At 44.0% G+C, this 26,600-nt stretch overlaps 1 protein-coding gene and 1 long non-coding RNA gene across 7 annotated transcripts in view; one reads left to right on the top strand and one right to left on the bottom strand.

The window, feature by feature from the left end:
• Positions 1-76: 76 nt before the first annotated feature.
• LOC120751446 (uncharacterized) lies at positions 77-6,239 on the bottom strand. 5 transcript variants are annotated; one of them, XR_009207769.1, is made up of 4 exons: positions 5,468-5,764; positions 4,007-4,160; positions 3,757-3,901; positions 77-928 (listed from the first exon to the last, which is right to left on the bottom strand). It is a non-coding gene; the product is annotated as an uncharacterized LOC120751446 (long non-coding RNA). The 5 variants fall into 5 exon arrangements; XR_005700433.2 differs by lacking the exon at positions 77-928 and adding an exon at positions 6,055-6,239 and having other exon boundaries at positions 2,667-3,901; positions 5,468-5,625; XR_005700437.2 differs by lacking the exon at positions 77-928 and adding an exon at positions 5,207-5,326 and having other exon boundaries at positions 2,667-3,901.
• Positions 6,240-6,352: 113 nt separating this feature from the next.
• Positions 6,353-26,600, top strand: part of BORCS5 (BLOC-1 related complex subunit 5) — a 64,286-nt gene continuing 44,038 nt past the window's right edge. The window contains exons 1-2 of one of the 2 annotated variants that reach the window (XM_040061272.2): positions 6,353-6,441; positions 6,891-7,034. In XM_040061272.2, coding sequence (XP_039917206.1) covers positions 6,384-6,441; positions 6,891-7,034 — 202 coding nt within the window. In that variant the 5' untranslated portion in view covers positions 6,353-6,383. Of the gene's footprint in view, positions 6,442-6,668; positions 6,731-6,890; positions 7,035-26,600 lie in introns of those variants that run through there. The other variant, XM_040061273.2, reaches the window with a different exon arrangement.

Here is a 26,600-nt window from a genome sequence, read left to right as displayed (position 1 = left end):
CCCCAAGTCCTCACCCCCTCCCCCAGCCTTTCTTTCCTCACCCCCAAAGAAGGGTGAATCAAAACGAGTCAAACTGCCCTGGACTGCAGCAGGTTGCTTTAACAAAGCCATTTACACGTGTACATCCCCCCAAAAGGGCTCTGCTGCAATAATAAAGGGTTGAAGTTCCTCCCCAGCTTCGGTGTCACAGGCTGGTGGCCACCCCACCTGAGCAGGCAGGGAAAGCCTGGGCTGCCTTGGTTCAAATCAACCTAAACTCAGGCCCTGTGCTCTGAAGGGGCAGAGAAGTTCCCCCACTATGGATAACAGGTTGATCTCCATGCAAGAATTAATGCATCACCTGCTCCTGGCTGTGTTGCTTGCCTGTCATGCAGCATTTTCACTGGTCATGAACAAATGCATTTCAAGAGTTTTTAACTATTACTGACCACGTATTTTTGTTTTGATAAACAACCAAGAAAATGCCATGGACAGGAGACGATTCCATTTGCACAGTCTCTGAATTTCCAGTATTTGAAAGGAAAAATAATAGGATAAGTGCAGGAGTATATAGCCATTACCAATACAATCAGTAAGTTTCCCAATATTGCTTTTGGTATTTCATGGAAATAAAATCATTCAGCCCAAGATTTCTCATCCTTATATTCTTTCCCTAACAAACACAATTTCACAAGAAAATAGCTCGATCTGGGTCACTTTCCCCTAATTTCCACCTGTGTCCACAATCCTGGCAGGAGCCTGGGGAGCAGCAGAGTCCCTTTGTGACTTTGCTGTGTTCAGTTGTTTAAATCAGACCAATCCCTCTGCCGGTTCACATGTAGCATCTTTGGTCTCCCTTCCCCAGCAGCGAATCCTCCCCTGCTCTGTGAAGCTGCACTTCCAGCAGAAACAGAAGGATCCACCCAGTGCTGTGCTGGGAAGGCCGAGACTGTAGAGAAGGATAACAGTGTCAGCACTTGTGGTTAAAAATAAGAAAAACAAAGTGAGGAAATGACAAAAAATCCAATTTGACTTGGGCTCCTGCAGGTGGCATTTTATGGTTCTGCAGTGTGTACTTCCTCAGGGTTCAAAAATAGCCCCCTCATAGGATTGTTAACATCTCCATTAAGCCTCTTGTTATTAAGATTTAGGGATTTATTACATCCAGCTTTAGTTCCTGTAACCTCTGTAACCTTCCCAGTTACTCCTCTGTTTAAAAAAAAAAAAAAAAAAAAAAAAAAAAAGGTGTAATAAAGAGAGACCAACTCAATTATAACCCTTTCCCTGCTTTTCAGTATTTCCTAACATCAAGCACCTCACACTGGAGAAGAAGGAATAGCTTGTTTCTATACATCCAAATTCCTTCGAGTTTTAGTATCATCTGTTTCCTGGCATTATGAGAAGTGTTTTGCACAGCACAATGAATAAAATGATATAAATTTCAGAAGACACAGTTGCACGAGAACAGACAGCAAAACTGCCTCAAGAAGCAATTAGGGCACACATTTCCCTTTTCTGCACTCTGAGCTTTCTTTTGTGTCACATCTGAAACTCTGAGTTTTTTAGTACTCTGCCCCAGTCCTTCCCTCTCCTGTCAGTGCTGCTGTCACGTGAAAAGAGAGGAATTTTCTTTTGCACTGGATGTCAGCCTTTAACACCACAAGAAGTGGTTCAGCAGGCAAGAAACCTGCCTGCTGCTTCCACAACTGCTCAGGCCAAGGATGCCAACTCAGAAAGAGAGCTGGCATGTCCTTTCTTTGCTGAGGGCTTGTAGTGGGACAAAGCAGCACAAACCCCAACAGATCAGTCACCTATACGTGAAACTTTCCAGTGTGAACCATTCAAAACAAAAGAGCATCCCCCAAAACCCACAGCACACAAGATCCCCAATTATAATTCAGAATTGTCCTGTGCAACACTCACCCTTTACAAAATGAGACACAGACCTGTGCCAGGGGTCTCAGGTCCATGGCAAAGTGACACCATGGGCCCATCTCCGTAAGGATAATGCACCTTTGCAGGCAACTCCCTCGTGTGACACTGCTCCCAGCAGGCTGGGGAGACCCCCTGTCCCTCCTTGCCCTGGCTGGGGTGCAGAGTGTCCCCTAAGCCCTCGTCTGGCTGGGACAAACCCACGGAACACTTGGGTTCAACACCGGCTGATCTCCTTCACCACTTTCTGCCAGGAGACTGAACCAGCGGACTCATGGATTTCAATCCTAAATTAGGTTCTCTACATTCTTTCTCTGCCCCTTATCTACAACCTTTCCCTTCAATTTCCTCTTGCAGCCCCCTAGTTGTGTCTCAAACAATGCATCTAAGCAATAATACAGATAACACATCAAGTTCAGATAAAGGCACTGAAATCGGAAGTTCCAGTGTTAACCTTCTTACAGATAACAGAAGTTTCTTAAGAGCTCTCCTGGAACAGAGAAAGAGGAGAAACCACATTGACTTTCAATGCAATACTCTAAAACCAGCAAGAGATTTAGTATTCTTGTGTATTGGATGTTAAAAAAATCACAGGCATAATTATAGAATACTTTATAGTTAAAAAAATATTTCAAAATCCAACCCTAACAGTGTACCTGTGTCCTGGTTTGGGACAAATTTGGGAGAAAACCCCTGTATAGGATCCCTCCAAGGAAGCAAACCCACGTGGCCCCTCCCTCCAACCGGTCCGGAAAAAAAACCCAAAACCCTCTTTGGAGAAAAGTGGAAAAAACTATTTTACTAAACAAATGAAGTGCATACAAGTATAAAGAATGAATAGTATGAAACAATAAAACCTCTCCTTCTGAAGTGAGATGGCAAACTGAGAAAGTCCTTGCCGTGGGTGTAGCTCGGCTCTCTCTCAGCGTCTCCTCAGTCCCAGTCCCTCCGGCGCTGCTGGAAAATGCCGAGGTCCAGGCCCCGGTGGGCCGCAGGTGCAGCCCCCAGTGCTCCCCTGGGTTTTCAGTCCAGAGCAGGTTTAAACAGTTCCAAGAAAAAGGAAAAAAAAACAGTCCAGGGAAATTCTCTGCCCTAGCTAGCTGAAACTAACTAAAAGCAAAGAAAAAAAAATCTCCGTCCTGCAGTCTCTCCAAGCCTCCGCCGAACACCCGGTCCGCAGAAGAATGTGGAGGAGTCAGGCAGTTTTCTCAAAACAAACTCCGCGCTTCTCCTTGCTCTTAGAACCAGTCTTAAAGGCACAGGACTCAATATACAGCACAAACAGAACAGACCATTGGGGATACAGGCATCATAAAGTTACCCTAGGACAACCTGCAACTGCTGTAAAATATCTACTTCACATCTATCTATATATGTGTGTATACATGTATATACACATATACGTATATGTACATGATGATTTTCTGTAATCTTCTTACAGGCATTTTAAGTCTGCTTTGCTTCACAGGTGCTTTTCTGCCAAAGGCCTTCCCATCTTTTTTTATCCTAAATAAACTGTTGGAAGGCTCAGTTTCATGAGAACTGATTTGTATTTTGATTATTCTTAAGTTGGAGTTTCCCTTGAAACCAAAATCAGTGGGTAAACCCAACATGGCCTTGAAGGGCCATAAGATCCAAGATATCCAATCCCCAGTTCCCTCAGGATTTGTGTGCTGAAGCTTTTCGGGGTTAATTTAGCAAACATAAGGTTTTGGTGATTTCATGATCAAAACAACAAAAAATCTGTGAAAAAGAAACTTAACTAAAGCTGACTAAAAGTGGTCCCTGCTGATGACTAATTAAAACAACTCATTAAAAAGGAGGTAGGGTTGATTCAATACTCACAAACCCATCTTGTCAAGATCAAAGTTCTCTGCACACCAAGGACCCAGCAACCAGCAGGGACATTTCTCCCACTCTGCAGCAGAGATCCCCTCCCTCCATATCCAGGGAACTGCAGCCACTCAGGGAACACCAATTTAGACCTGGGCTGCGAGCAAGAGAGGGACAAAGAGTAATTTTAAGTCATTCCAGCCTCAGTGGTGTCCAGACCTGGGAAAAAGCACTTCCCACACCACTCTTGGAATTTTCCTACCTGTCCCTTCCAGATTTGGAAGGTTTCTGGGGGAGCTTGACTTATTTGTGTGCTTCAGAAGCTGTACATCCCTAAAGCATTCTCTTGGGAACATGAAGCTTCCTTCATACCTTTCAATTCTTTATTCTAAATATTCTCCCCAGTTATCCACAATCTAAAAAGAAAATAAGGAAAAAGAAGGAGGACCAGTTAATTCTGATACAAGGAATGTTGGTTATCCCAACATACTTCCAGGTGAGAAAACATTTCTGCCGCTCTAACAATTCCACTTTATATTGTCTCAATTAAATATTAATGATTTAAATATTGTATTAAAAATCTTAGGGACACAACACTTGGAATTCTCAAAAGTGGCTCAGCTTTGCGACTTGAAGAATTTTCACACCCAGGGAACTGAGTAGTCCCAGATACAAACACCATACTTCATACAAATCTGATATAAATTTTATATTGTTTGGCTACTAAGCTTTTCCAAAAGCTGTGTAGTCAAGGCTGGAAATCCTTGCTGAGGCTTTTCCATGTCATATCTGGATTTACCCGGGGAAAAACCCCGCTCCAAGGACTTGGCTTTAAAGAGGTTTCACTTGATGTTACAGACACAGAATTCCTTTGGGATTTGGCATTTCCTGCACCTACAAACTCATAAAAGAATGAAGTGCAGAGTCCTGAGGCTCAATTATTCCCATTCTCCTCATACCCCTTTTCTCAGCTCCATGTGGATTTGGCCTCCTCTGAAAGTCTGGAAAACAATTTGGGCATCCCCTTCAGTTGGTTTGGTTTCCAGCTTTTCCTCTGAGGTGGCCCAAAAGGCAAAAAAAAGGAAAAATACCTCCAGAACAGCACAAAATCCCAGCCCCTCCCAAGATGCAGCTCCTCACACCAATCCTTGGTTCCAGCACTGCTCTAATCCCACCCTGAGCTAAGCTTCCAAGGTACTCTGCCTAATCCATGTCCAAGACTGGACAGCCCAAAGCCTGCAGGAAAAGACGAGACAAAGTGAAAGGGAGAGGGGAAAAAATGAAGTTTTGGCTTTTTCCTCTGTGCACAACAGGATTGAAGGGTGGGATGGAGAGGTTTTATGTAAAAGAAGTACCAAAGGCTGCTTAATTCCCAGCAATTAGTGCTGCTGAGGTTAAATACAAGAGGACAATCCACTGGGATCAAACAGCAGTGGCTGACAGAATGGGTTATGACACAGACCTGCAAAGCTGGAGCCTTCCTTCTTCTCTGGGGCTCTCCTAGAAATTCTCCATGTCTGGATGTACTCCCCATCTCCCCACTGGGGAGGATGGACTTAGATATCCCAGGTTACTGGTTAGGCTAAAACAATAAAGTTAGGCAAAATGCTTTTCCCAAGGAAATGGCATATTCTTTGAAACTGGGATAACCTATCCCATGGCTTCCCCCAGGAACGGTCACAGCTGGATATTGTCTCCCATAAAGGATTCCATTTGGATTCACCTTTTTCTTGGAGTCTGGCTGAATTCCTCAGCAATGCCAGGGAATGTGACCATTTGAGGGTTTTGCAGATTTGGCTCATTTGCCTTTTTAGGCTTTGTTTTCTTCTCTCAGCTTTCCCACTGGAATCCACCTCTTCTTGGATTGAAAAACAAGTGCATCTGTGTAAACAGTAAGATCTGTTCCATGAGAACCCATAAAGAAAAAATGTAAACAACCTGAATCTTAGGCCGTACACACAAATCACCTTCTGACCAAAAAAAATGAAGCAGTAAGAAAACTATGAGCCAATAGGTGTTTAAGAATGTACACTGTGAAAAATAAAAATAAAGATTTATTTTTTAGTGTAGATTGTTAAATAAAGAAAACGCTTGTAATTCAGAAACAGATTTTATGTGGAAAAAGATACTCACAGTGTAATATTAAGCAACATCATTTAACAGTTCAGTAGCATTAGTTTATTCCTCTAGACTTCAGTTATTCATCCACAAGGGGGGGGGGGGGGTGGAAATCAATGGTAAATAAAACCAGTTCTTGCCTAACATTAAGTGAAAAAACGACCTCAAACTTATCAGATCAAGTTTAAATACCCATGCGCTGCATCCAGCTGCCCCGTTCCTCTTCCCACGGCCATCTCCCTTGTCTCACTACTCCTCAGCTCCTGTTTCCCTGGGCGTGCTCAAGAGCCTGCCCTGCACCCATCCCCTCAGGCAGGCGTTCCTCAGCCCCGGGCCGAGCAGCGGAGCAGGGGCAGCTTCCCCGGCCACACACGGCTCGGCCGCGGCCCCGTGCCGGCTCCGGCGGGGCCGAGCCGAGCGGGCCCCGCCCGGCGGGCGGAGCCGCCGTGACCCGGCGCAGCCGGAACCCCGTGGGCGGTGTGGCCCCCGCGCTGCGGCGGGCGGGGGACGGCGGCAGCGCCATGGGCGCGGAGCAGAGCGCCGAGGCCGAGAGCCGCCCCGGCGAGCCCGGCGCCGCAGGTCGGTGCCCGGCGGGGAGCCAGGGCGCGGGGCCGTGCCCCCGGGAGCGGCCGCGGAGAAGGAGGGCGCGGCTGTTTCCTTGGGAGGGACGGCGGCTGTGGAGAAGGGAAGGGCTGTTTCTCCGGGAGGCAGCGGCGGCGCGGCCCGGCCCTTCCTGTGACGGCGCTGGGGGCACCGCCCGGGCCGGGGGAGCGGAGCCGGGGATGGGGAGCGCCCTGGGAGCGGGTGCGGAGCCGGGGGAGCAGGAGCGTGTCAATAGTGCAGGTGTTCCGGAATCAGCCCTTCCCCGGTGCGCAGAGGGAAAGGAGCTCAGAGCCTTTCAGTGATCTCGGCAGTGTGCTATAAAAAGCATACCTGTGCAGTGTTAAATAGAGCGATGGTCGCGTAGGGTCGGATTCCGGTGGAATCTGCCTATAAAGCTGTTTGTTCCTTCTCCCTCCCGTATCCAGCATCTCCGTTGCCGGCCAAGCAACGAGCAAAAATGGACGACATCGTGGTCGTAGCCCCAGGAACACAATCCTCACGGAATGTCAGCAATGATCCAGATGTCATAAAACTGCAGGAAATTCCAACTTTCCAGCCCCTTTTGAAAGGTAAGTATTTGTTCTTCCTCTGATTTTAAATGTCCTTTTTTTTTTTTTTAATTATTAAATCTAATGGAGTTTGTGTATCTTAAAGTTTTCACTTCTCTTGTTTTAAACCTTACTCTCTTTTGTTGTGCCATAATTAATCCCAGCCTTCTAAACAGTGGGTGAGCTGGTTTAGAGGTGTGCTGGTAATGTTCTCTGCAATGGAACCATCTGCTGTGAAGACAGACCAGCTCTAAGCGTACCATCTTGCCCTGTACCACTGGTTGATGAGAGATGCTGTGTTATATTCTAGTGTATAATGGGTGACAGTCTCCTGTTCTGCTCTAGTCTTTTAAGAACAGTTGTTACTCTCAGAGTCATAGCTACCTGTGTGTATGTTCAGCTGCTTAAAACCAAGGTACCTTGTGGGAGTCTCCAACACGGAGCAGATTTTATTCTTGTTTTTCTGCAGTGGGGTAGATGGGCTGAGACTTTTCTTTGTTTCTTTTCCTCCTACTCTTTTTTCCTTTCATCGCTTGCATTCATTCTTTGTTTCTTCTGTTCTGTTCAAAGGGAAGTGAAGATTTCAAAGCTGTCATGCCTGCAGTTTAACAAAAACTGTTAGTGTGTTTTGTCGCCTGGCTCCTAGCTATCTCTTTCTGAGGAGAATACAGGGTGGCCTTAGTATCTGAAAAGGCACCACTAGAGGTGACCTACTAGAGGTTGCATCACGCCTTTCTTTTTGGAGAGAAAGTATTTACTTTTTGTTTTGTTTGTGTATGCCTACTGCGTGAGGGTCCTGGAATATGACTAGAACTTGTAGATAGCCTATTGAGCCAAACATTTAACATTTTATTGGGCATTTGGTTTTGTGAGAAAGTTCTGGATGTGCATGGCACTGGCTGCTGTTTCCTGCAGAAGGGGCAGAAAGATAGGGAGGCCATGAAGAAAAGCAGAACACACTTTGCCTGCAAAGCAAATGCTTTGTTCTGCTTTGTATGTAAGGCAGAACCAGGGTCATGCTAGTGACAGCTTGAAATGTAAAGGCTGGAATCCAAGTCCCTCAAAGAAATGAGGAAGTTTTAATATGAGAGAAAAAAATGTAGATGCTACAGCATCTGGTACCAAAGTTGTTGTATGTGTGTATGTAAGAGTGTGATGACAGAGAGTTTCAGTTCCACCCAGCCTAAAACTCATGAGCAAACCTGGGTTGCACAAGGCCCGTGGAAGGAAGTCCTGGGATGTGAGACTGGTGGTCACTTCCAGAGATGGTGTTCCTGTGGGCTGTTAGAGTCTCAAGGGTCCAGGGCTCGAGGTGGGAAGTGAGAAAGAAGATAGAGCAGCAGCCATGTGGCTGAGATGGAGAGCTTGGAAGGCCCTGCCTTAGATGACCAGTCCAGGTCCTTCAGCTCCTAAATGTGTACACTTTAAGTTGTCTTGGTGACTGAGTTGCTTTTTCTGGCCTTACTTTGGACCTGAAGCTGTGGATGTATGATAGAAACATTCTCTTGTGGTTTTGTCACTTGGCTGCTGCTTCCCTAGGAGTCTCTTGAGATGTGGTGACATCTGGTGACTGCTCAAAAGTTTTGCATGCTGAATCACTTTTGTGAGCACCTTTTTCAGCTTCAAGGACTTGTTATTACTTGAAGAACCAGACTGTGGTACTTGTGTTCTCTACAGAGAGCAGTGTGAGCCTATTGAGTGAGTTGACTCTTGAGAGATGGCAGATCTGCCACAGGCCCACTTCAGAAACTGTTCTGTTCTGGACTGGACTCTTATCTGTATTCTTCATGCAACATTATGCTTCTGGAAAGGTCGAATAAGTTTCAAGATCTTTTAGGAGCTCATTCTAAAAACTTGTGTCCTGTGATCTGCCAGCTTGCAGGTGGACTTACAGTCCCTGTGGACGTCATTGTTCTATTCAGTTTCTCCTTGCCTAAGCAAAGCCAAGGGGGTTTATTTTGCTTTTAAGTTTCAAAAGGGGAATAATAATTAAATAAATGGACTGGCAAAGTACATGGTCATGTAAACACTGCAAGTTCTTGAAGAACAAATCCCTTTGTTCCTCCTAGCCACACTGAGTTGAGCTTGTGATCTGTGAACCTGGAAATCTCTACCGTTGTGCGCTCTCACTTGGAAGAAAATGCCAGTGTTCTGTCCATTACATCTTTCATGCCTTCCCTTGATTTCTACAGGGAGAATTGCACCTCAGAGTTACAGCTATGAGCCCTTGTAAAAAGTCCCTCTCCATCCTCCTTCTAGGTGCTCTTGAGGTGCTGGAAAGCTCCTGTGAGGTTGCTCAAAGCTCTGTCCAACTTGACCTTGACGACTCCTTGTGATCTGGACAGCTTGATCAAGTGTCTTGCCATCCTCATCATAAAAAAAATAAATTCTTCCTTATGTCCAGTCTAAACCTACCCTCTTTGTTTTAAAACCTTTGTCCTTGCTCCTTCATTGCAGGCCCAGGCAAAAGAGCTGTTTCTTAAAAGCTTTATTTGTCTCTGGAGGCTTTTTGTGGAAAGAAGCATTTTCCTGCTTATGTCTAGAATTGTGCACTGGTAAGAAGTATTCAGCACGAAGGAGCAAAAGAAACAGAGGTGACTATTTCACTGCAAGGGCACTCTGTGAATGGTAGAAACGTCTTTACATTCTGTGCCTCCTCCTGTTCCCGTAGGATTTTGTGATTAGTTTGCTCTCCCATCTCATTTCATGGTTCTTCAGGTCAGCCTGGTGTTATTGTGACCATCTGAGAATGCTGACTGGTTGACAAAAGCTGCCAGATAAGCAGGGACTGTCTGCTGCTGCTGGCATGTCAGGGAGGACTGTGACCTCCCTCTGGGTGCATCTTGTACATAAAAATTGTACATTAAAATTAACCTGTAACTGAAACAGCACCTCTGGTAACTTGAAACAAACTTTTGGTAACTTACTCCCCTGTGAGTACTGGTTGTTTTTGTGCTGACCTTTCACTTGTGGTTTTCTCCTTGTTTGGAGGAGGCTGTTATGGCAGCATCCTTTGGAAATGTGATACTGAGTATTGAGCATACTGTGAGTTCACTGAATATGGGCTTGTGGTTATTTAGAGATCATTCAGCAGCCCTGTTTTGTGTTCTGACTTATTTCTGGAGGAAGCCTTAATACTAAAAGAAAAATTTTAATGCTAGATATTTAACTGTTGAAGCTGTTGGTGGTGCCTGCTTGGCCTGCTGCAATAATGTGATGATACTTTCCGTTCTGTTTTGTTTTGTCTGGTCTGATGGTGTTTGGATTGTTGTGTGCAAGTTCCCAGGAGAGCAGGGATTGTTTCTGTGGATCAAGCAGTGTGCTGGTGTGCTGCTGGAGACTGGCCTATGAACAGTTCAGCTATGCCACATGCAGATTGTGATTGTCATGTGCAGCATGTCTTCTGTCATAGGAACTCCTGGTCCTTCAAGCACTGAGAGAAAAAGGTCAGCAGAGGCTGCTGACGCTCTCCTGCATTCCCAGATGTATCACACAGATGAGAGGTGTCTTCTTTGCAGACATTCAGCAGGTTACTTGTGCACTCCATTCCTTTCTCAAACATAGGTGGCCTTCATCTTAGGGCCTTGTGAAGGGTATTGTGTGCAGCTCATCAGCATCCTCTAGCCCTGCATAACTGGATTCTTGTCCTAGGAATAATCCTGCTGTTTTTCTAAGAATAGCAAATAGTGAGAAGAGGTTTCTCAGTCAGGTTGTGGCAATTCTGCCCATAAAGTTTTTAAGGGCATATTAAACAAAGGTCTATCAGTCATGAACTGGAAATAAATGAATATATTAAGGATTATACAGTGAGAACTTTACTTACTGTGCTGCTTGTTACCTGTATTTATTATTGTTATTTATTAAGAAAGACATTTCATAAGGAACACAGTGAAAAGTCAAAGCTATAGTTCACCTGGAAGTAATGCAACATGGAAACCCAAGTTACATGGCAGAAAGAGTAGGGCCAGCGTAAGGAGTTTCCTCTTAGTCTCAATATATTTTGAAGTGGAAAACTTGTCATATATTAACAGCTGGTGTATGTCTTCAGCCAAGAAGCACAGAGAAGTGCTGAGAAATCTGGGGTGAAACTTCGGATGCTGTACTGATGCTCCATGGATCTTCCTTGTCCTCCAGGGACAGGAAACAGAAGCTTGTGTTACCTTGAAAGGATTGTTTATAACTTTATAACTTCTTTTATGAAGTCATTTTTCAAGCAGGAAAGCTACTTCTCTAAAAAATGCCAGTGTATTTTTCTTTCTGGCATGGTGTATAAAGAAAGGATGGAGGTTTAGAGTTTACTGCATTTAAAGCAAGGTTTTGTCACGTCTCACTCCTCAGCATTTTCTTGCATCCTCTTTCCTTCCCCTTTCCCCACTGTATGCTCTTCCTTAGATTTATAGTGTAGGGAATTTAGCTAATAGCACGTCCTGTAATTCTCTACACATGGTACTTGAATACTTTTATAATTCTGTCCCTGTGCCTTACAAGGAGGATCTGCTGCTTGCAACTGCTGAAGTATAGGCTTCTACTAGAATTCAAAACATGCAAGTTTGTTGGATAGACCCCCATGCCTAGTGCTTGTAACAAAATGTGCATGTTGAGTGGAAAGAAGTACCAGGAATGTGAGTACATCTGCCTGGTGAGTTTGAGTTTTTTAATTGTTGTTTTGTTTGTTAGTGGGGTTGTTTATTTGGTGTGGTTTTTTGTTTGGTGGTTTTTGGTTTTTTTAAGGCTTATAGGGCAACATTCTGTATTGTAGAGATCTGTCTCTCCATTTTGTAATTCATGACTTGAAAGTAGCTCCTGAAATCAGAATTTAGAGGATGCTTCAGTTTCGAGGAAAGGAGCTTTCCCTTCAAAGGACAGCTGAAGGAGTGGATGAAGATGATGTCTGATTCCATGTATTCCTCAGCTGTTTGTTGGCTGTCTGGAGACCTGAACTAACTCAGGTTTCTGTGTGAGAGGATTTGAGTCTGTGGTTAGACATTATCCAAACAATGTGCTCAACACCCATAGGGAGAGCATTAGGGACTGCAGATATTGCGTTCTCTGCCCTTCTGCCTTTCCCTTCCCCTTTGCCAGCTGTTCCACAGCCCTTGGTGTAGTTTGTGTGTTGGCTGATGAACAGACGTCTGCCTAGGGGATTAGCCTGGCCTTTTCCCTGGCTGAGGACCTTGGGGCTCCAATTTCTACTGAACCCAATAGTTGTGACTCTTACCTGGATTTCCTCAGGCACATCCTGCTCCTCCCCACCGTCTTGCTGCATGAGAATAAGCTTTGGTGGTCGTCTCAAGTCACCTGCAGATCCTCCTTCCTTTACCTTCATAGAGCCTATGTGGCAGAGCTCTTCAGCTGGCAGTGCAGCCCTTGGGGTGCAGCTACCCTTGGGATACATTAGAAGATGTGCTGAGCAAAAATACCACGTGGGAGGAGTTAACTCTGTCCGGGCTTGTCACTTTGCCACACACTTTAACAAGGAGTATCTGCATGCTGGCCAGTGGCCCTTGAAATCACTATTAACAGGCTAAGGTGAAAGGCAAATAACTGCTTTTAACATCCAAAATGTCCAAGTGTAATTATAAATGCTTACAGAATGTGTAATCTCTTTCTGATGGGAGGAGACTGGAAATCAGATGCATCTGATTGATAGGCAGAGGAGCTAGTGAGTTCTACTGGAGTGTAGGTGGTGAGTCTTTCCAGACAAGGATAAGCATGTAATTGGAAAGCATGTGGAGAATTCTTTTTTGTCCTCAAGGGTTTTAGGCATCAAAATCTGGACAGAATTTTTTCTTTTTTCTCTCACTCCTTCACATTTGTGTACTTTTATTCAGCATTACAGCTTTGTTCATAAATTAAGACATGACTGAGTCTTTGAATGAAGGGCCAGTTAAATTTCTCACTTTTTCATCTGTCTGTTGTCATCTTTCTCTGATAGGTATCCATCTGTTTTATGTGATGTTTTCTAGCAGTGAAAATTGCGTGCAGTGAGATGTTCCTGGTAGAAACGTGTCTGGGAGATACATTTATGCCCTGTACATATGTACTGCCCAGATCTGTTTGACTGTATATACCAGCTGTCCATGCTTCATGTGATGCTGTGTGACCCCTCTGTTCATATTCTCTCTCTTGACTGGTGGCCGGTTTGGGAATGTTTGTGTCTTTCTGCCGGACCAGCAGCAGCGTTGCGTTGCATCACTTTTGAAAACTGATTGTTTCTGTTTGATCTTAGGCTTTATAGGAATTAATAAGTTTATCCAAGTCCAGAAGGTTGTTTGGTTTGGGGCCAGTTAGTTTATTGAGAAATATTATGCTTACCCAACTGGGTGTATATTATTGCTCCCTAATTATTGATTTTTATTTTCCTTGTGGGTGCTGATTCAGTGAAGTGGCTATGGTAGAGGTAAAGGATGAGGGGATGCTTCTGTATGTACTGCCTGTCTGCAGTTACCCGCATTTTCTGTAACATCACATCATTCAAAAACTCTACTCTTGTCTTTATTTCCTGCCCAAACACTATCAGCAGAATAAAGAGCAGATTCCAGAAAGTCATATGTGTAAAAAATACTCCCCTTTTTCTAATTAGTGTTTGACTTACTAAAATTGTATAAAAATGAAAAGGGTATTAAGGTACAAGTGAAAAAGCAGGTCTGCTCCAGCCCTAAGCCTTGTTAGCAAAGCAGTGTGGTGGGAGCTTGGCTTTAACCATGTTCTCTCTGGATAATTGTGTAAGATGAGATCGACAGCTGACCAATAAAGCCACAGGTCAGCAAGCTCATTGTTATGAAACCTTGAAGTTTAGAATCAAATTTGATCTGCCTCTATTCCTTTCTTAGGGCATCTTAACAAAAGGGAAAATAGGAATTTTGTGATTCATTTGGCTTAAACAGTGAGGCCTGACATACTGAATATTCCTTTTTTTTTCCCATATGGGGCTGGCCATGGTATGCTTGGCTTGTTGACACCCTTGCATGAATAAACCAGGAGATGTGCAATTGCACATTGAACCCTGAGACGTAGATGATTTCCTGGACATCCTGATTTTCAGTTTGCAGTAGTAACAAAGTGATTAGTAGTAATGTAGGAAGTGGAATTCCTGTCTGTTGTTGCTGTGCAGCTCAGCTCAGGAGCCTCCTTCATCCTGAGGCAAAGAAGGGTAAGTTAGTCAAGGACAGTGGACAGGAGGAGATGTACACGCTCTAAAGCAATAATTTGTAGCAGTAATGGATGTTCAGGGTGAAATTGTGACTTTGCTGAAGTGGAAGGCAAAGCTCCTGTGAGTTCCAACTGACTGAAGATTTTTGTCCCAAAACAGTTTGCATTTCTGTGTAGTTTAAATTTGCATGGTAGAATGCTAAGGTTGATATTTAAAGTTTTAACAGTAGGGAACAGGTTCTGTGTGGAAAGTTGCCCAGTAGCATTGTTAGGATTGATTCTCCCTCCCACCCTTAAACTGGATCCACAAGGGCCTTGGTTGTTCAAAAGATGGGAACTTCCTTAGAGGTTTTGTGCTCACCTGTCTGTTTTATCCACTCTATATTAAATAACTACAGGGTAGAGGGCGTTTGTTGCTCGGAAGAAGGGACTGAAGATCAGGATTCACACTTCTGCCTTCACTCTATCTCACCCCCTTTTCTTTGAGAAACCTTGCTCTTGTCGATTCCTTGACCATGCAGGCTGAGCTGAGGGGCTCCAGGCAGCCTCTGGTGGGAGCTGCTGAGACTTTACTCAACGTGTGGTCGTCCTTGAATACTGTAATGCAATGTGGAGGTGCTTTTCTTTTTTATGGTGGAAACTCTTATCTTTCGGCGATCTTAAGCCACTTGAGGAGTTCTGAAGATGGCACTGCAGCATTGCAAGCACCTTCTGTGTGTGAGCTGGTATCTTGGAGCTATTGTGTGAGGTTTTCCTGTGTGTATGTGTGTGATTGTTTACATGAGTGCTTTCACCTGTGTCACATGTCTATTTCTCTCATGTTTCAAAATAGTTATAATATTATGATTATGCGTGTAGTTGTGGCACATAATTTCAGAGAAGACACAGTATGCTCAGGCTGCCCCTTGATGTGTTCATTAAATGCAAAATGTGCAGTATCTCCTGCCTGCCTGTCATATTAAAGATCCACTATGAGTAAGTTTCTTCACATGGTAAAGAGCTGAAGGGCAAAATTAAATGCACTTGCTATTTATGAGAGGTTTTTTTATGAGGTTAAGGGCAGACAGCAAAAATACTAGGCTGCTGTTTGAATACACTTGTGTGTGATTTTTTTTCTTTTTTTTTAATATGCTGATGCATATAGAAATGACATTCTTGAAAAGGTAGGTGAGTCTCTTCTAATGCAGTGAAAACCAAGAATTTATGATCCCATACTGCACTTGTTAGTTAGGATATCCCCTGGAAGTCCCTCGTGTAATTTAGACAGAGATATTGCAGCGTGAAGTGCCATTCAGTGTTGCAGTAAAAGACCTGAGAAGCTCAGGCATGAAAATGAGATTCTTTTAACCATGTTACATCAGCGTGGCAGCGATGTACTGGGGGAAAGGTGTAGCAGCGCAGGCTGCTGGTGGGTAACTGCTGTGCAGGAGAAACCTATGCATTTCATGCCTTGCGAGTAAGGAGGTACACCTGCAGTCCTTCAGCTCAGGCTTGCAATGTCCTTTCTCTGTTTTCCGACTTGCTGTTTTTTACCCCTGCGGTTAAAAATACAGCTGTTGAGATTGAAAAGCCTGCAGTCTAGGTAAGTGCCACAGGGTGTCACTGGAATACAAAAGAAGTAGCAGATGTGATTGAAAAGGAGTGGAAACCTTGCTGAAGCAGCACGCCGGAAACTGCTTTCTCTTCAATCTCTTTCCATGAACATTTGTGTTCTGTTTGCACTGGTGGCAAGTGACCAAGGTCTTGGTGACTGACCTTGCTGGGTTTGGTACCCGTTGGACCTGTGAGCTGAGACTGAGAGCTTTTTACTGAGAGGCAGCTACCGGCTGAAGCAGTACTAGGTCTGTGAGGAGGAGATTGTGCAGTGTTCTTTGGCTGAAAACCTTTCAGAAGGCTTTATGATCTTGAAAAGTAGAAATATTGGGTGCCGCATACTTTCAGTTGTTTTTACTAGCGGGTTTTTAAGTGTGTGTGGTAAGAAAATGTAGATATAGATCAGTAGTAATTCAGGTGAGAGAACTTGAGGTTCAGAGGTCATCTGTGGCTCTTGATCCTCACCTCAGTACACCATCTGTAACATGGGGTTTAATAGGTTTTTCTTGACGACACTGTTTTGATCACAGGTGTGTTGAAGACCAAGGTGTTCTCCTGCCAAGAGTGATGCATAGTAAGTTCTTCCCTGGTGACCCATTGTGCTGAGAAAAAATGTTTATTCAGCATGGGGGATGGAACGGGGGAGCTGATGTGTCTGGAAAATGCTTGCAACACTCTTTCCTTCTGCCCATCTCAGAAATGTTCAGTTCAATGAGATCTTCTTTCCAGTTCATCACCACCCCTACAAGCCAGCATGGCTGCAAGAGTGTGGAACTTGGGATCAACTGGTTGAGGGGGGAGACACAAAGTAAGAAGGGGAAAGGGGAAGAAATAATGCGTCTGTTAAGTGATAGCCTAAAATGCCAGGCTTTTACCCCACATTCCTCGTGTGTGAGTACAGGTAATCTCACATAAACGAAGACATTTGTTTGGGAGAGTCTTCACATTGATCACATGTGTCTGCTCAGCTAAATCCAGTGCTTTGCTAATTCCTAAGTTATTTTTAGGAGATGGAGCGTGGAAGAGGAATGTCTTGAACCTTAATCTCTCTTGCCTTGGAAATGTCATGAAGGTATCTTGTGTCCAGTCTGTTGTGCCAATAAAAGCCCTTTGAGTTTGCAAGGGATTTATGTGATTCTCTTTTCATCAATGCACTAATGGGTGGTCTGTACCACAACATCTGGACATCAGCTGGAGAATATTGTCCTCTATATGCTGCCCAAACCTTTTGGTGCTTGAGAAGGTGTTGGTGCACACCCAGGAGCTTAAGATGATAACCTGTTTGCATGTAGTCATTTAAAAAAAATAAAAATGCTGATATAGGCAATGTTACTGCTTGCCTAAACTTGTTCTCAGTGAGACACCATGCAAAATTACTTGCACAGGTTCTACTCCCCCTGGTTTCACTGTCCAAAGTAAAATCCCTGGCAAGGCATGCCTCATCAGCACTCGGACTTTGGTGTAAAAGTACTGGAGTCTGAGCTTTCTCATTTAAAATTCACTGTTTCTGCAAACTTTTTCTAAACTCTTTGCCAGCTGCCATTGATGGGAAGCCATGTTTCAAGTTAAAACAAGAAGCACAGTGCCAAGGAAAACCCTTACCCTAAGGAATCCCTTTCTTTTGTAGATGTTAGCTGGCCAGACAAGCGATCATCTCTTCCTGCTGTTTTTACTCTGCTGTGTCCTTATTGTGGTGGGTTTTCTACTGTGCATCCTCCACAGTCTCTGACTGTTGTGTGTAATTGGAGGCTGACCTGGGATCTGCTGGACTGCAGATACCACTTGCAGTCATAGTGCTGTAAGTGTGGTGTTTCCAAAGAGCTCTTTGGAAAGTGTGATCTTATGGACCGGGGAATTATAAATCATAGTCATCAAGAGACTTCAAAAACATTATAATTTTCATCTGGTGGTGTTTCAGTGAGTAACCCCTTGCTTTTAGTTCTTAGTCAAACTGAGAGGGTGTAGATGAGCTCCAGGAAGAACAAATCCTGGTGATGCGTCACATGTTCTGGATAAAATCAAAGTGTTCCCTTTGATACTGTATCAAAGACAGATAAAACTGCTGGAAAGGCACTACTGACACTCCTGTTGCTGGCTGATCTCTGCAAGGAGTGGCTCAGGATTGGCCTCAGCTGGCTCAGGAAGAGGTTGGGAAAAAGGCTGGTCAGGATTTTATCCATTCTCATGCTCTGTAATAGGAGTCCTGGAAAGTTTCTGTCAGCTAAACAAAGCTTGAACCTGAAGGGGAAGCTTGATTTTCCTTTTAACCCTGAAGTCTTGACTTTGTCTGATTCAACAGAACCTTTACCTTTTATAGGAAGTGGAAGAGATACTGGAAATGAAACTTCTTAAGTACTGCATACTGCTTTGCCTCCCATGAGAGAAAATCTTATTTTTTCTGTGATGGGAAAGTAGCAAGATGCAGGTGATTGAAATGAAAGTACATATTTGCATTTATACATTTGCAGAAACAGGACAAATCAGGGTAGAACACTTGATTTTGGCTGTCTCCCTTCAGAGAACATATCACCAGTTTTAGTGTGAACTGAAATTTGGAGTCAGTTTGGGTGGTGGCTGAATTGCTTTTTTTTTTGCAATAGTTTAAAATTCTCCACTGTTGTACATTCCCTCAGTTATTCATCTGATTTATTATGTTCTGTGGTAGAGAAGACAGAAAGAATTTGTAGATTAATCACTTGGCATGTAAATGATTTCTTTTGTCTAATGATCTCTCGTATGACAAGTGATGATTAAGCTACAGTGGTGTTTCAGACTCACTTCTTTATTTTAAAGGCCTTTTATTACTATCTGAATCCAATGTTGTGGTCAATGTTTGTAAATGTATTTAGATGAGGAATGTAAAGGCTTGGCCTAGCTTTTAATGCCAGGCAATGGGACAAATGTGGTAGGAGCAGAATTATTTTTCATGTCATATCTCTTGCCTTTGCAAAGGAAATGGTGGTGGTATGTGAACCTTTGTACCACCTCAGCTTGCAGAAGGCAGCATCTGAAAAGGTTAAAGCTTTGATTGCGTCAACTATGTAAGATGTAAGTACAAATAAAGCAGTTTTCTGTGCTGTGAAACAGCAGGAGTGAGTTAGGTACTGAAGGAGCTGCTGGAGCAGGATTGATGTGAAAAAGGGTGGTCTGTCCATAAAGATCCAGTGAAATGGTTGAGTGAGTTGGCTGAAAATGGGCTGTGCTGGTGTGCCATCACGGTCAATGTGCAACAGGGAGAGATAAGGGTAGTGCATGCAGGACAAAAGGAACGGTAGAAATTGTTAAATATTAACAGATTTGGTAGAGTTTTGGGAAAAGGTGAGAAACTGAGGATGTGTGTTTTCTGACCTCCAGTCAATTAATATTTAACCAGTGGTCCCGGGTGACTCATCTCTACTCCTTGTAAACGAAATTTTAAGATGAAAGGAGGATAGGGTGATCAGTGTAACCAGGGAATTAACTGGGAAGTAAAAAAGGAAAAACGCTTCTGGCAGGCAAGGAGCTTGATTTGGCTCACCATGGGATCTGGCAGGCACTTTGGCTGCTGTGGGGAGAAATCCCAGGTGTTGTGGGCTGAGGTCATGTGGGCACCAGCTGAGATCAGCTCTGCCAGCTGTCCCAGTTAGGTACTTCAGGACTAAGGCAAGCACATATCCAAAATTAGCTTCTGGACTCGGTGCAGGAGAAGATAATGCGTGCAGGATTTATTGAGGCTCTCTGGCTTCCCACAGAGTGCCCCTTTTGGATTCATTGCTGCTTTGCTGACCAACTTACCCCTCAGCAACGTGGGGCAGGGTGGTTATGAAGCACTGGGTGGTGATGCTGTGGCAGGAGCAGAGACAGCTGGACTGGTGGACTTGCACCTTTGGGGCTTCTGTACAAATATTTTGTATTCTGCTCTTTAATTCTCTGGTTGGTTTGGTGATTTTTCCATGAGCAAGGGTGAGCAGGACAGGCTAAACCTAATGGCTTGGGGCTCTTTTCCCTAAAACCAGCAGAATTGGTCTTTACTTTGGAAAGCTGCCATCTAGAAGGAACTGAGGTTGGAAAAGATAAAAAGTGCTGAGACTGTTCATGAACTTTTTGTTTAGAAACTGTTTTGATGCCAACTATTTTGATGCTTTTAGATTATCTTCTTAACTGAAGGGGCTTAGTAAGAAAACAAAACCTGTACTACTTCTAATTTTTAACCCCACTGAAGTTTTGTTCAGAAGACTGATCAAGTTCTGTACTGTGCTAAACCGCCTCTTTATTATCCAGATTGCTAGGCTTATTTTTCTTGCTAATCAAAATAAGGTTCAGTGAAATCAAGATAAGAATGTATTACTGTATTGTTCAAACCCTGGATATCAGAAAATAAAATGAAATAAATCTTACTATGCAGCTGAAAACCACAGTAATCTCTCTCTCCTCTGTCATTTCCTCAGCTTCTAGTCAGTACTACCATGCCTTAAATGTAACTTGGGAGTGTGTGTGGGTTCTTGCCTCTTTGACTGAGGCCTCTGTGCATGTGAGAGCAAAATTAATGTGACTTATTCTCTATTGCTTTTCACTTCCTGTGGCCCACCACACTGATTACATCCCCTTTGAAATATTTCCTTTGCAAGATGGGGCCACAAATGCACCTCTGCGTGAAGTAGAAGGGATTTGAGTTGCTGGCATTTGGTTAAAAAAATAAAAAGATATTTTCTAGTATGTGTATTTTCAGGCAGAGAAATTGCTCAGGCATGAGGTGATTGAGTGGGGCTAGACTAATGAATGGATAACGAGCTAAATTAAACACGTCAGGGTGCACTTAATGTTTTTGTCACGTAAGACTCGATAAGGGACTGTTTCTTGAAATTAAAGGCAAGTTGTCCGTGTTGCTGTTATTGCTCATTCTGTGGCAGGTGTAAATGGAGCTGATGCCTCAGTAGGATGGAGGCAGGGAGGGAGGACTGAGTTTAGCCTGGTATTTACCAGTGCCCAAAGGGTGTTGTTCAGTCTCTATATTCAGCTTAATGTCAGGCAGCAAACCAGGTACAACCTTGGTGCTTGTGGATGGCTTATGGTGAAATGGGAATTATTTTGAATGCCTTTCAAATATATGGTAAAAAGTCTTTGAACCTCAGTGTAAGAGTATTTATATGAGCACGTGTAATGCTTAGATAACTCTTTTCCTGAAATTTTAATGAAATGGGCAATTTTCTCTTAAGCATTTGACAAATTGCTATTATCCATGAGCAAGTCTAGGATGTATATTTGTTGCCTGTTTTCACTCAGCACTGATATTTACTTTTAATGCATCCTCTCCAAGCTCATTTCACTCTTTTCATTAATAGGGCAGTTTCTGGAGAGTGTCTGGGACTGTTTGTTATGAAAGATTGGATAGATTGATATGGGGGTTGGACCCAGGCTGGAGGCCAGACACCCACGAGAGCCACACTATCACTCCCCTCCTTGACTGCACAGGGTAGAGGAGATGCAACAAAAGGCTCCTGAGTTGAGACAAGGGCAGAGAGAGATTACTCATGGGCAAAACAGACTCGACCTGGGCAAATTAATTGAATTTGATACCAATCAAAATCAGAACAGCATAATGAGAAGTAAAACGAACCTTAAAAACACCTTCCCATCACCCCTCTTTTCTTCTTGGGCTCTACCTCCTCCCTGCCAGCATCACAGGGAGACTGGATTGGGGGTCGTGGTCAGTTCAGCACACCTTGTTCTGTCACTGCTCAGGGAGAGAGGTTGGAGGCCTTTTCACGCTCCACCACGAGGTCTCTCCCATGGGGTGCAGTCCCTCAGGAACATTGGCTGCTCCAGCCTGGCTCCCCCAGAGGGTCACAAGTCCTGCCAGCAAACCTGCTCCAGTGTGGTCCCAACACAGATTTCCCAGGGGGTCACAGCCTCCTTTGGGCATCCCCTGCTCCATGTGGACTTCTCCAGGAGCTGCAAGTGGATCTCTGCATCCCCACAGACCTCCGTGGGCTGCGGGGACATAAGGGAATCTTCTACCTCTCCTTCCTCGCTACCCTTGGTGTCTGCAGGGCTGTTCCTCTCACATGTTCTCACCCTGCTCTTCTCTGGCTGCAATTGCTTCTGCCCAGTAACTTTTTTCCTCCATAAATCTGTTATGCCAGAGGTGTTAGCAGCCATCCCTGGCGGCCTCGGCCTCCTGGAGCCTGTGGCATTGGCTTTGCTGGACGTGGGGGAAGCTTCCTGCAGCTTCTCGCGGAATCCGCCCCTGCAGCCTCCTCTGTCCCGACCCCTGGCTGGGCACACCCCCGGTGCAGCCGAGGAGCAGATGGGCTGAGGGGTCACTGTCCCCTGCTCAGCCACGGAGCTGTGCGCCTCGTGCCGCGCTGCGGTGGAGCAAGCCCAAAAAGCAGAAGTAACGCGGGGTGAGATGCGCCGAGCAAAGGGGCTGGGTCCCCTTTTTGAGCACCAGGGAAAGGATCTGTGCCAAAGCTCTAGGTTTTAAAATGCCTTTAACACACTGGTGTTGGCTGTTCTGCCAGTATGTTTCTCCTCCCTCTGTGTGGTGGTAAAGTGAGGTGGCCGCAATCACAAACTCGCTGTGCCGTTGACTCTGTTGTTCATTTTAGAACTGTGTCTGTAAGTTCAGGGAGGAGTGAGAGTTCTGCTGGTGAGATCTTAGGTGCTGTTTCAATTAAACTTTGGTAAGAGCTATTGCTGTCCCACTTTGGATTCTCAGCTGTGGGGTATTTTCTCTTGAAATTAAGCCAGGATGTGCTCACTTGCTCACAGTTGTGGGCAAATGCCTTTTTTCCCCCTTGAGTCTCAGTTATCAAAGTTTGGAGTTTACTGTACCTTGTAACTAATTTTATTCATTTAACACGCTAGGCTTGTTCCAGCCAAAATGTTGGTCATGAAACAATGATTAGAAATTTTAAGCTCGAAAGAAAATTTTGTGTTTCTTCCACAGGAAATGGAATAAATGACCTTAAAATAGCTTCTTATCTCGTGTTTATACTAAACTTCAACCCTTGTTTATCAGGCATTTTTTATCAGGCATTATTGAGGCATTTTTTTCTTACGAAAGGAATGAACATTCTTTCAATCCTTAAGGACCAGAGAGCTGAAAGAATCCTGTGTTTGTGTGTTGTTCTTCTTCCTTTGTATTTTTTTTCTTCACGGTGACATTTGAGGACTTGCTTACCTGAAAAGCCTTATCCTTAAAATAAGACTGCATTAGGATGTGCATTGGTGAAGGAGCAGCTGCTCCTTTTGGAGTTCCCTGTGGTTCTGGGGACACTCAGAGCCAAGATTGCTGCAGCTGGAGGAGGCCCTCATCTGAGCTGCTCCCTCACAGCTGATGGTGTAGGTATTGTTCCTATAAAACAGGTTAGGAAATGGAGATGTGCTGCATTACTGCCCTAAAAACCTTAGTTTTGCTGATAGTTTGGATCAAGACAGATGACTTCTCAACAGATTAGGTGCCTTGTTGGGTTTTGTTGAGTTAGGTTAATTTTTTGGCTTTGGTTTCATCAGTGAGCCTTTGCAGTGAGACCTGGGATTTCTGCCTATAGTAGAAAAGCAAAAAAAGTTAAGTAGCTACTTTTGATTTTCATAAATATTTACCATTAGGCAGAAATGGATCATGAAGATGTCTACACATTAGGAAGCAGTATGACAAATGACAGTGCCAACATTTTTTTTTCCTTATTGTTCTTTACCTATACGCTCCATGGGACAAAAGAGCCGCTTAACAATAGGCTCTGATGTTCTAAATGGCCTCAAGTTTCATTGTGGCAGCTTTTTATTTGGAGCTGAGCTAGGAAGATCACCTCAGTATTCTTGTCCTTGGAAGGACACTGTTGTACCTTCACTGAAAAGCTCTCACAGGAGGATGATTCCATCAAAGACTGTGAGATTTTAAAGGCATTTGTTGTCTGAATGTAGGTAGAGGTTAACACAGATTAGTTCACTGCCTTACCTTCTTATTCTCTTGTGAGGTGACGCTGTAAATATACTGAGGGGAATCTCTTCTGTCCAGGAGGACATGCTGCCCAAACCTGGAAAGGGGGGAAAAAAATAGGTTGATTGATTTTTTTTTTTTTTTTTATGGTTGGTTTTTTTTGTTTGTTTTTGTTTTGTTCTTACAATGTAGAAGACAATTAATTGCTGTAGCCCCAGAGAGCTCTGCTCTTCTGAGGTGTCATCAAGGAGTTTGGCATGATATTAAATATGCTTGCCCTCAGGCATGTTCTTGTTCTATAGTTAATGATTCTGTCTAAAGGAGATGCTGTTGCTAATGGATTTTTTAAAAACTGTGTGAAGTGGGTTGTACTTAACTCCTGTGCCCCTGCTTTGGGATAATAACCATAGGTTTGTGTTACAAAGCTGCTCTGTATTGAGAAACATGATCCTCAAGTGGAATAACTTACAAATCTTTGACATATCTCTGTTTAATTTACATATATATAATTTTTTTTTTGTTGGGGGGGATGTTGGCATCTTGCAGTGAAACACATAAAGGTGGCTCCTGTGATGTGCTTTGCCATCTCTGCTTCTGATAACAGCTAAATTCAAAAAAACGAAAACAAAACACTTTATTTTTAAGAACATCCTAAACCACTGCAGTCTTTTATTCTGTGACTATCTGTCCCTTTTCAGTGGATGTTAAAAACACTGTCACAAAGTTGAATTTTCACTCTCCGCTGCTTCAGATGCAAATGAACAATCGCTGCATACTTGTTTTCTGATGTCTTTGAACGGAAGCTATTTCTGCAAAGTGAATGCAATCTCTCTGTTATGTGAGTGAGCAGCTATCCCAGTGCATGGCTGAATCAATCCCTGCACAGAGAGGATGCCTGGAATATAGTTAAGAAATATTCTGGACTCATCATTTCTTAGTAGAGGGATCAAACTGATGCATTAGTTTTCCTTTTTGGCCACATCTGGCAAACTAGTCCTCATGGAGGATACGGAAAAGTAAAATAAGGAAACACACTGTTTTTATTTTTTCCCTGTCCCCCACCCCCTTTTTTCCCCTTCTTGAAAGAACATTAGATTCCTATCAAAATGGCATTTGTTGCCCTGCAATCGTATAGCCCTGTATTAAAGTGAGGCTATCACTGAAGAACTGCAGGTTTAAAGGGTATTTGCTCTGAAAGCTTGCAGAAAGCAAAATTCCTCTGGCCTGCGTGTGGAAGGTGCTTGTCTCGGGCTGCCCCTGTAGGATGGGTACCATGGGGAGTGTTGTTCACTACTTCTGTAGGTTGTACCTAGGGTTCATGGGGTTCATTTGCCTGTGCTGATGGGTGGGAGAACATTAAACTGGTGCTGTACATAACTGCATGGAGGGGCTGATGTCCCCTCCAAGGCAAAGTGAGGCAGTCTGGCTCCTCAGGGTATGCAGTGTAGCTTGAGCTGATGTGATATCTCCCTCCTGTCCAGGGAGGAGAATACACCCACCCGCATTCGTCCTTGGCATGTTCCTCCATCCTCACCGAGTCTGACTTTCATCTGAGCCCGTGTGAAACTGATTTGTGTTGCTAACGTGGCAGAGGGCTCCTTTTGTGCCAGGTTAGTTTTCTACCCTTAATAAGCTGCTTTGGTCTGTTACTCCATCAGACTGGCACAAGAGGTGGATGCAGGGCCACCACCCCTTTGTGACAGTGATGAACCATTAGGAGGGAGCTGATGGAGCTTCATGCCAAGGCTTTGCTCCTCTGGTGCTGAGTGTTGCTGATTGATGACCCAGTCCCTCCCGTTTACTTTGTGCCGGTGCCAGAGCTTGTTTGGGTGATGTGCTGAAACACTGTGGCACCTAGCCTGCCAAGAACCCGTGGTCTCCAGGTGTGATAACAGAGCTTTCCTTGTTTTTCACTTGGTGGGAGTCACATTTCACAGAGGACTTAGCTCCCTGATGGCATTAACCTGGCCGGTGTGTTCAGGTATCCTGTGGCACACGTGCTGTTCCTGCTCAGAGCTTCCATACCTTTAGATGAAGTCATGGCTTCCACATCTGATTGAGGCATTTGCTGAGTAAAATAGGTCTAGTAGATCATGCTTCTGCCATTTATATTGTCAGCCACATGTATGTTGTCCATTTCAGCTGAACTGTTTATTTTTTTTAACAAACTACATGAAGAAATTTGGACCCAACAGTAAGTCCCTGGTGGAATAAAATTAGATTTTTTTTTTTTTTGGCCACGACTGCAATTGTTCTGGATATCAAAGACTCTTTTAAATTCTTTTTTGTTTTTAAAGACATTGAATATCCTGTTCACTCTTGGTTGTTTTCTTCTATTTCCCCTCCTGTTAAGTGATTGCACAACTTGACATTAAAATCAATAATTCCTCATTGATAATTGCTCTCAGGCTATGACATCAGGATTTTCTGGAAGTACAAATTCCTAGTGCTGATAGCAGACTATATGATTTCACTCTGGAAGCTGGCCAGTACAGTTGGATTCCCTGATGTGCAGGAAGCAGGGGAGGACATGATACAACATGACTCTGTAGATGAGCCTGACACATTTGGTCTGTGTCTTCGAGGACTAATGTGTTTCAAGAGCACAGTCTGTAATTCAGGTGCACTCTGATGAAACCAGAGCATCTCCTTGCTATAAACGGCTCAAATATTTTGCTGTTCTTATTCAGCTGTCCTGTGTTCTGCTTTTGCATTGTTTATTTTTGCTTAGCAGAGTGATTAAGTGCTTCTTCCAAATGTTGCTGCAGGGATTAGTCTGCCATAGGCTTTTTCCTTCTGGCATTCCTGCAGTTCCTGGCAGTTTCAGAGGCCTGGTGCAGACCTGCATTGCTCTGGAGCAGATGTGTTCACAGGGATTATCAGGAACATTCTTCACTTGCACGTGGGTGGAGTGGGTTTAG

This window comes from Hirundo rustica, chromosome 4 (assembly GCF_015227805.2).
Source record: "Hirundo rustica isolate bHirRus1 chromosome 4, bHirRus1.pri.v3, whole genome shotgun sequence".
Classification (NCBI taxonomy): domain Eukaryota; kingdom Metazoa; phylum Chordata; class Aves; order Passeriformes; family Hirundinidae; genus Hirundo; species Hirundo rustica.
The sequence above is the reverse complement of the archived record's forward strand: the minus strand, read 5'-3'. Positions and strand labels throughout refer to the sequence as shown.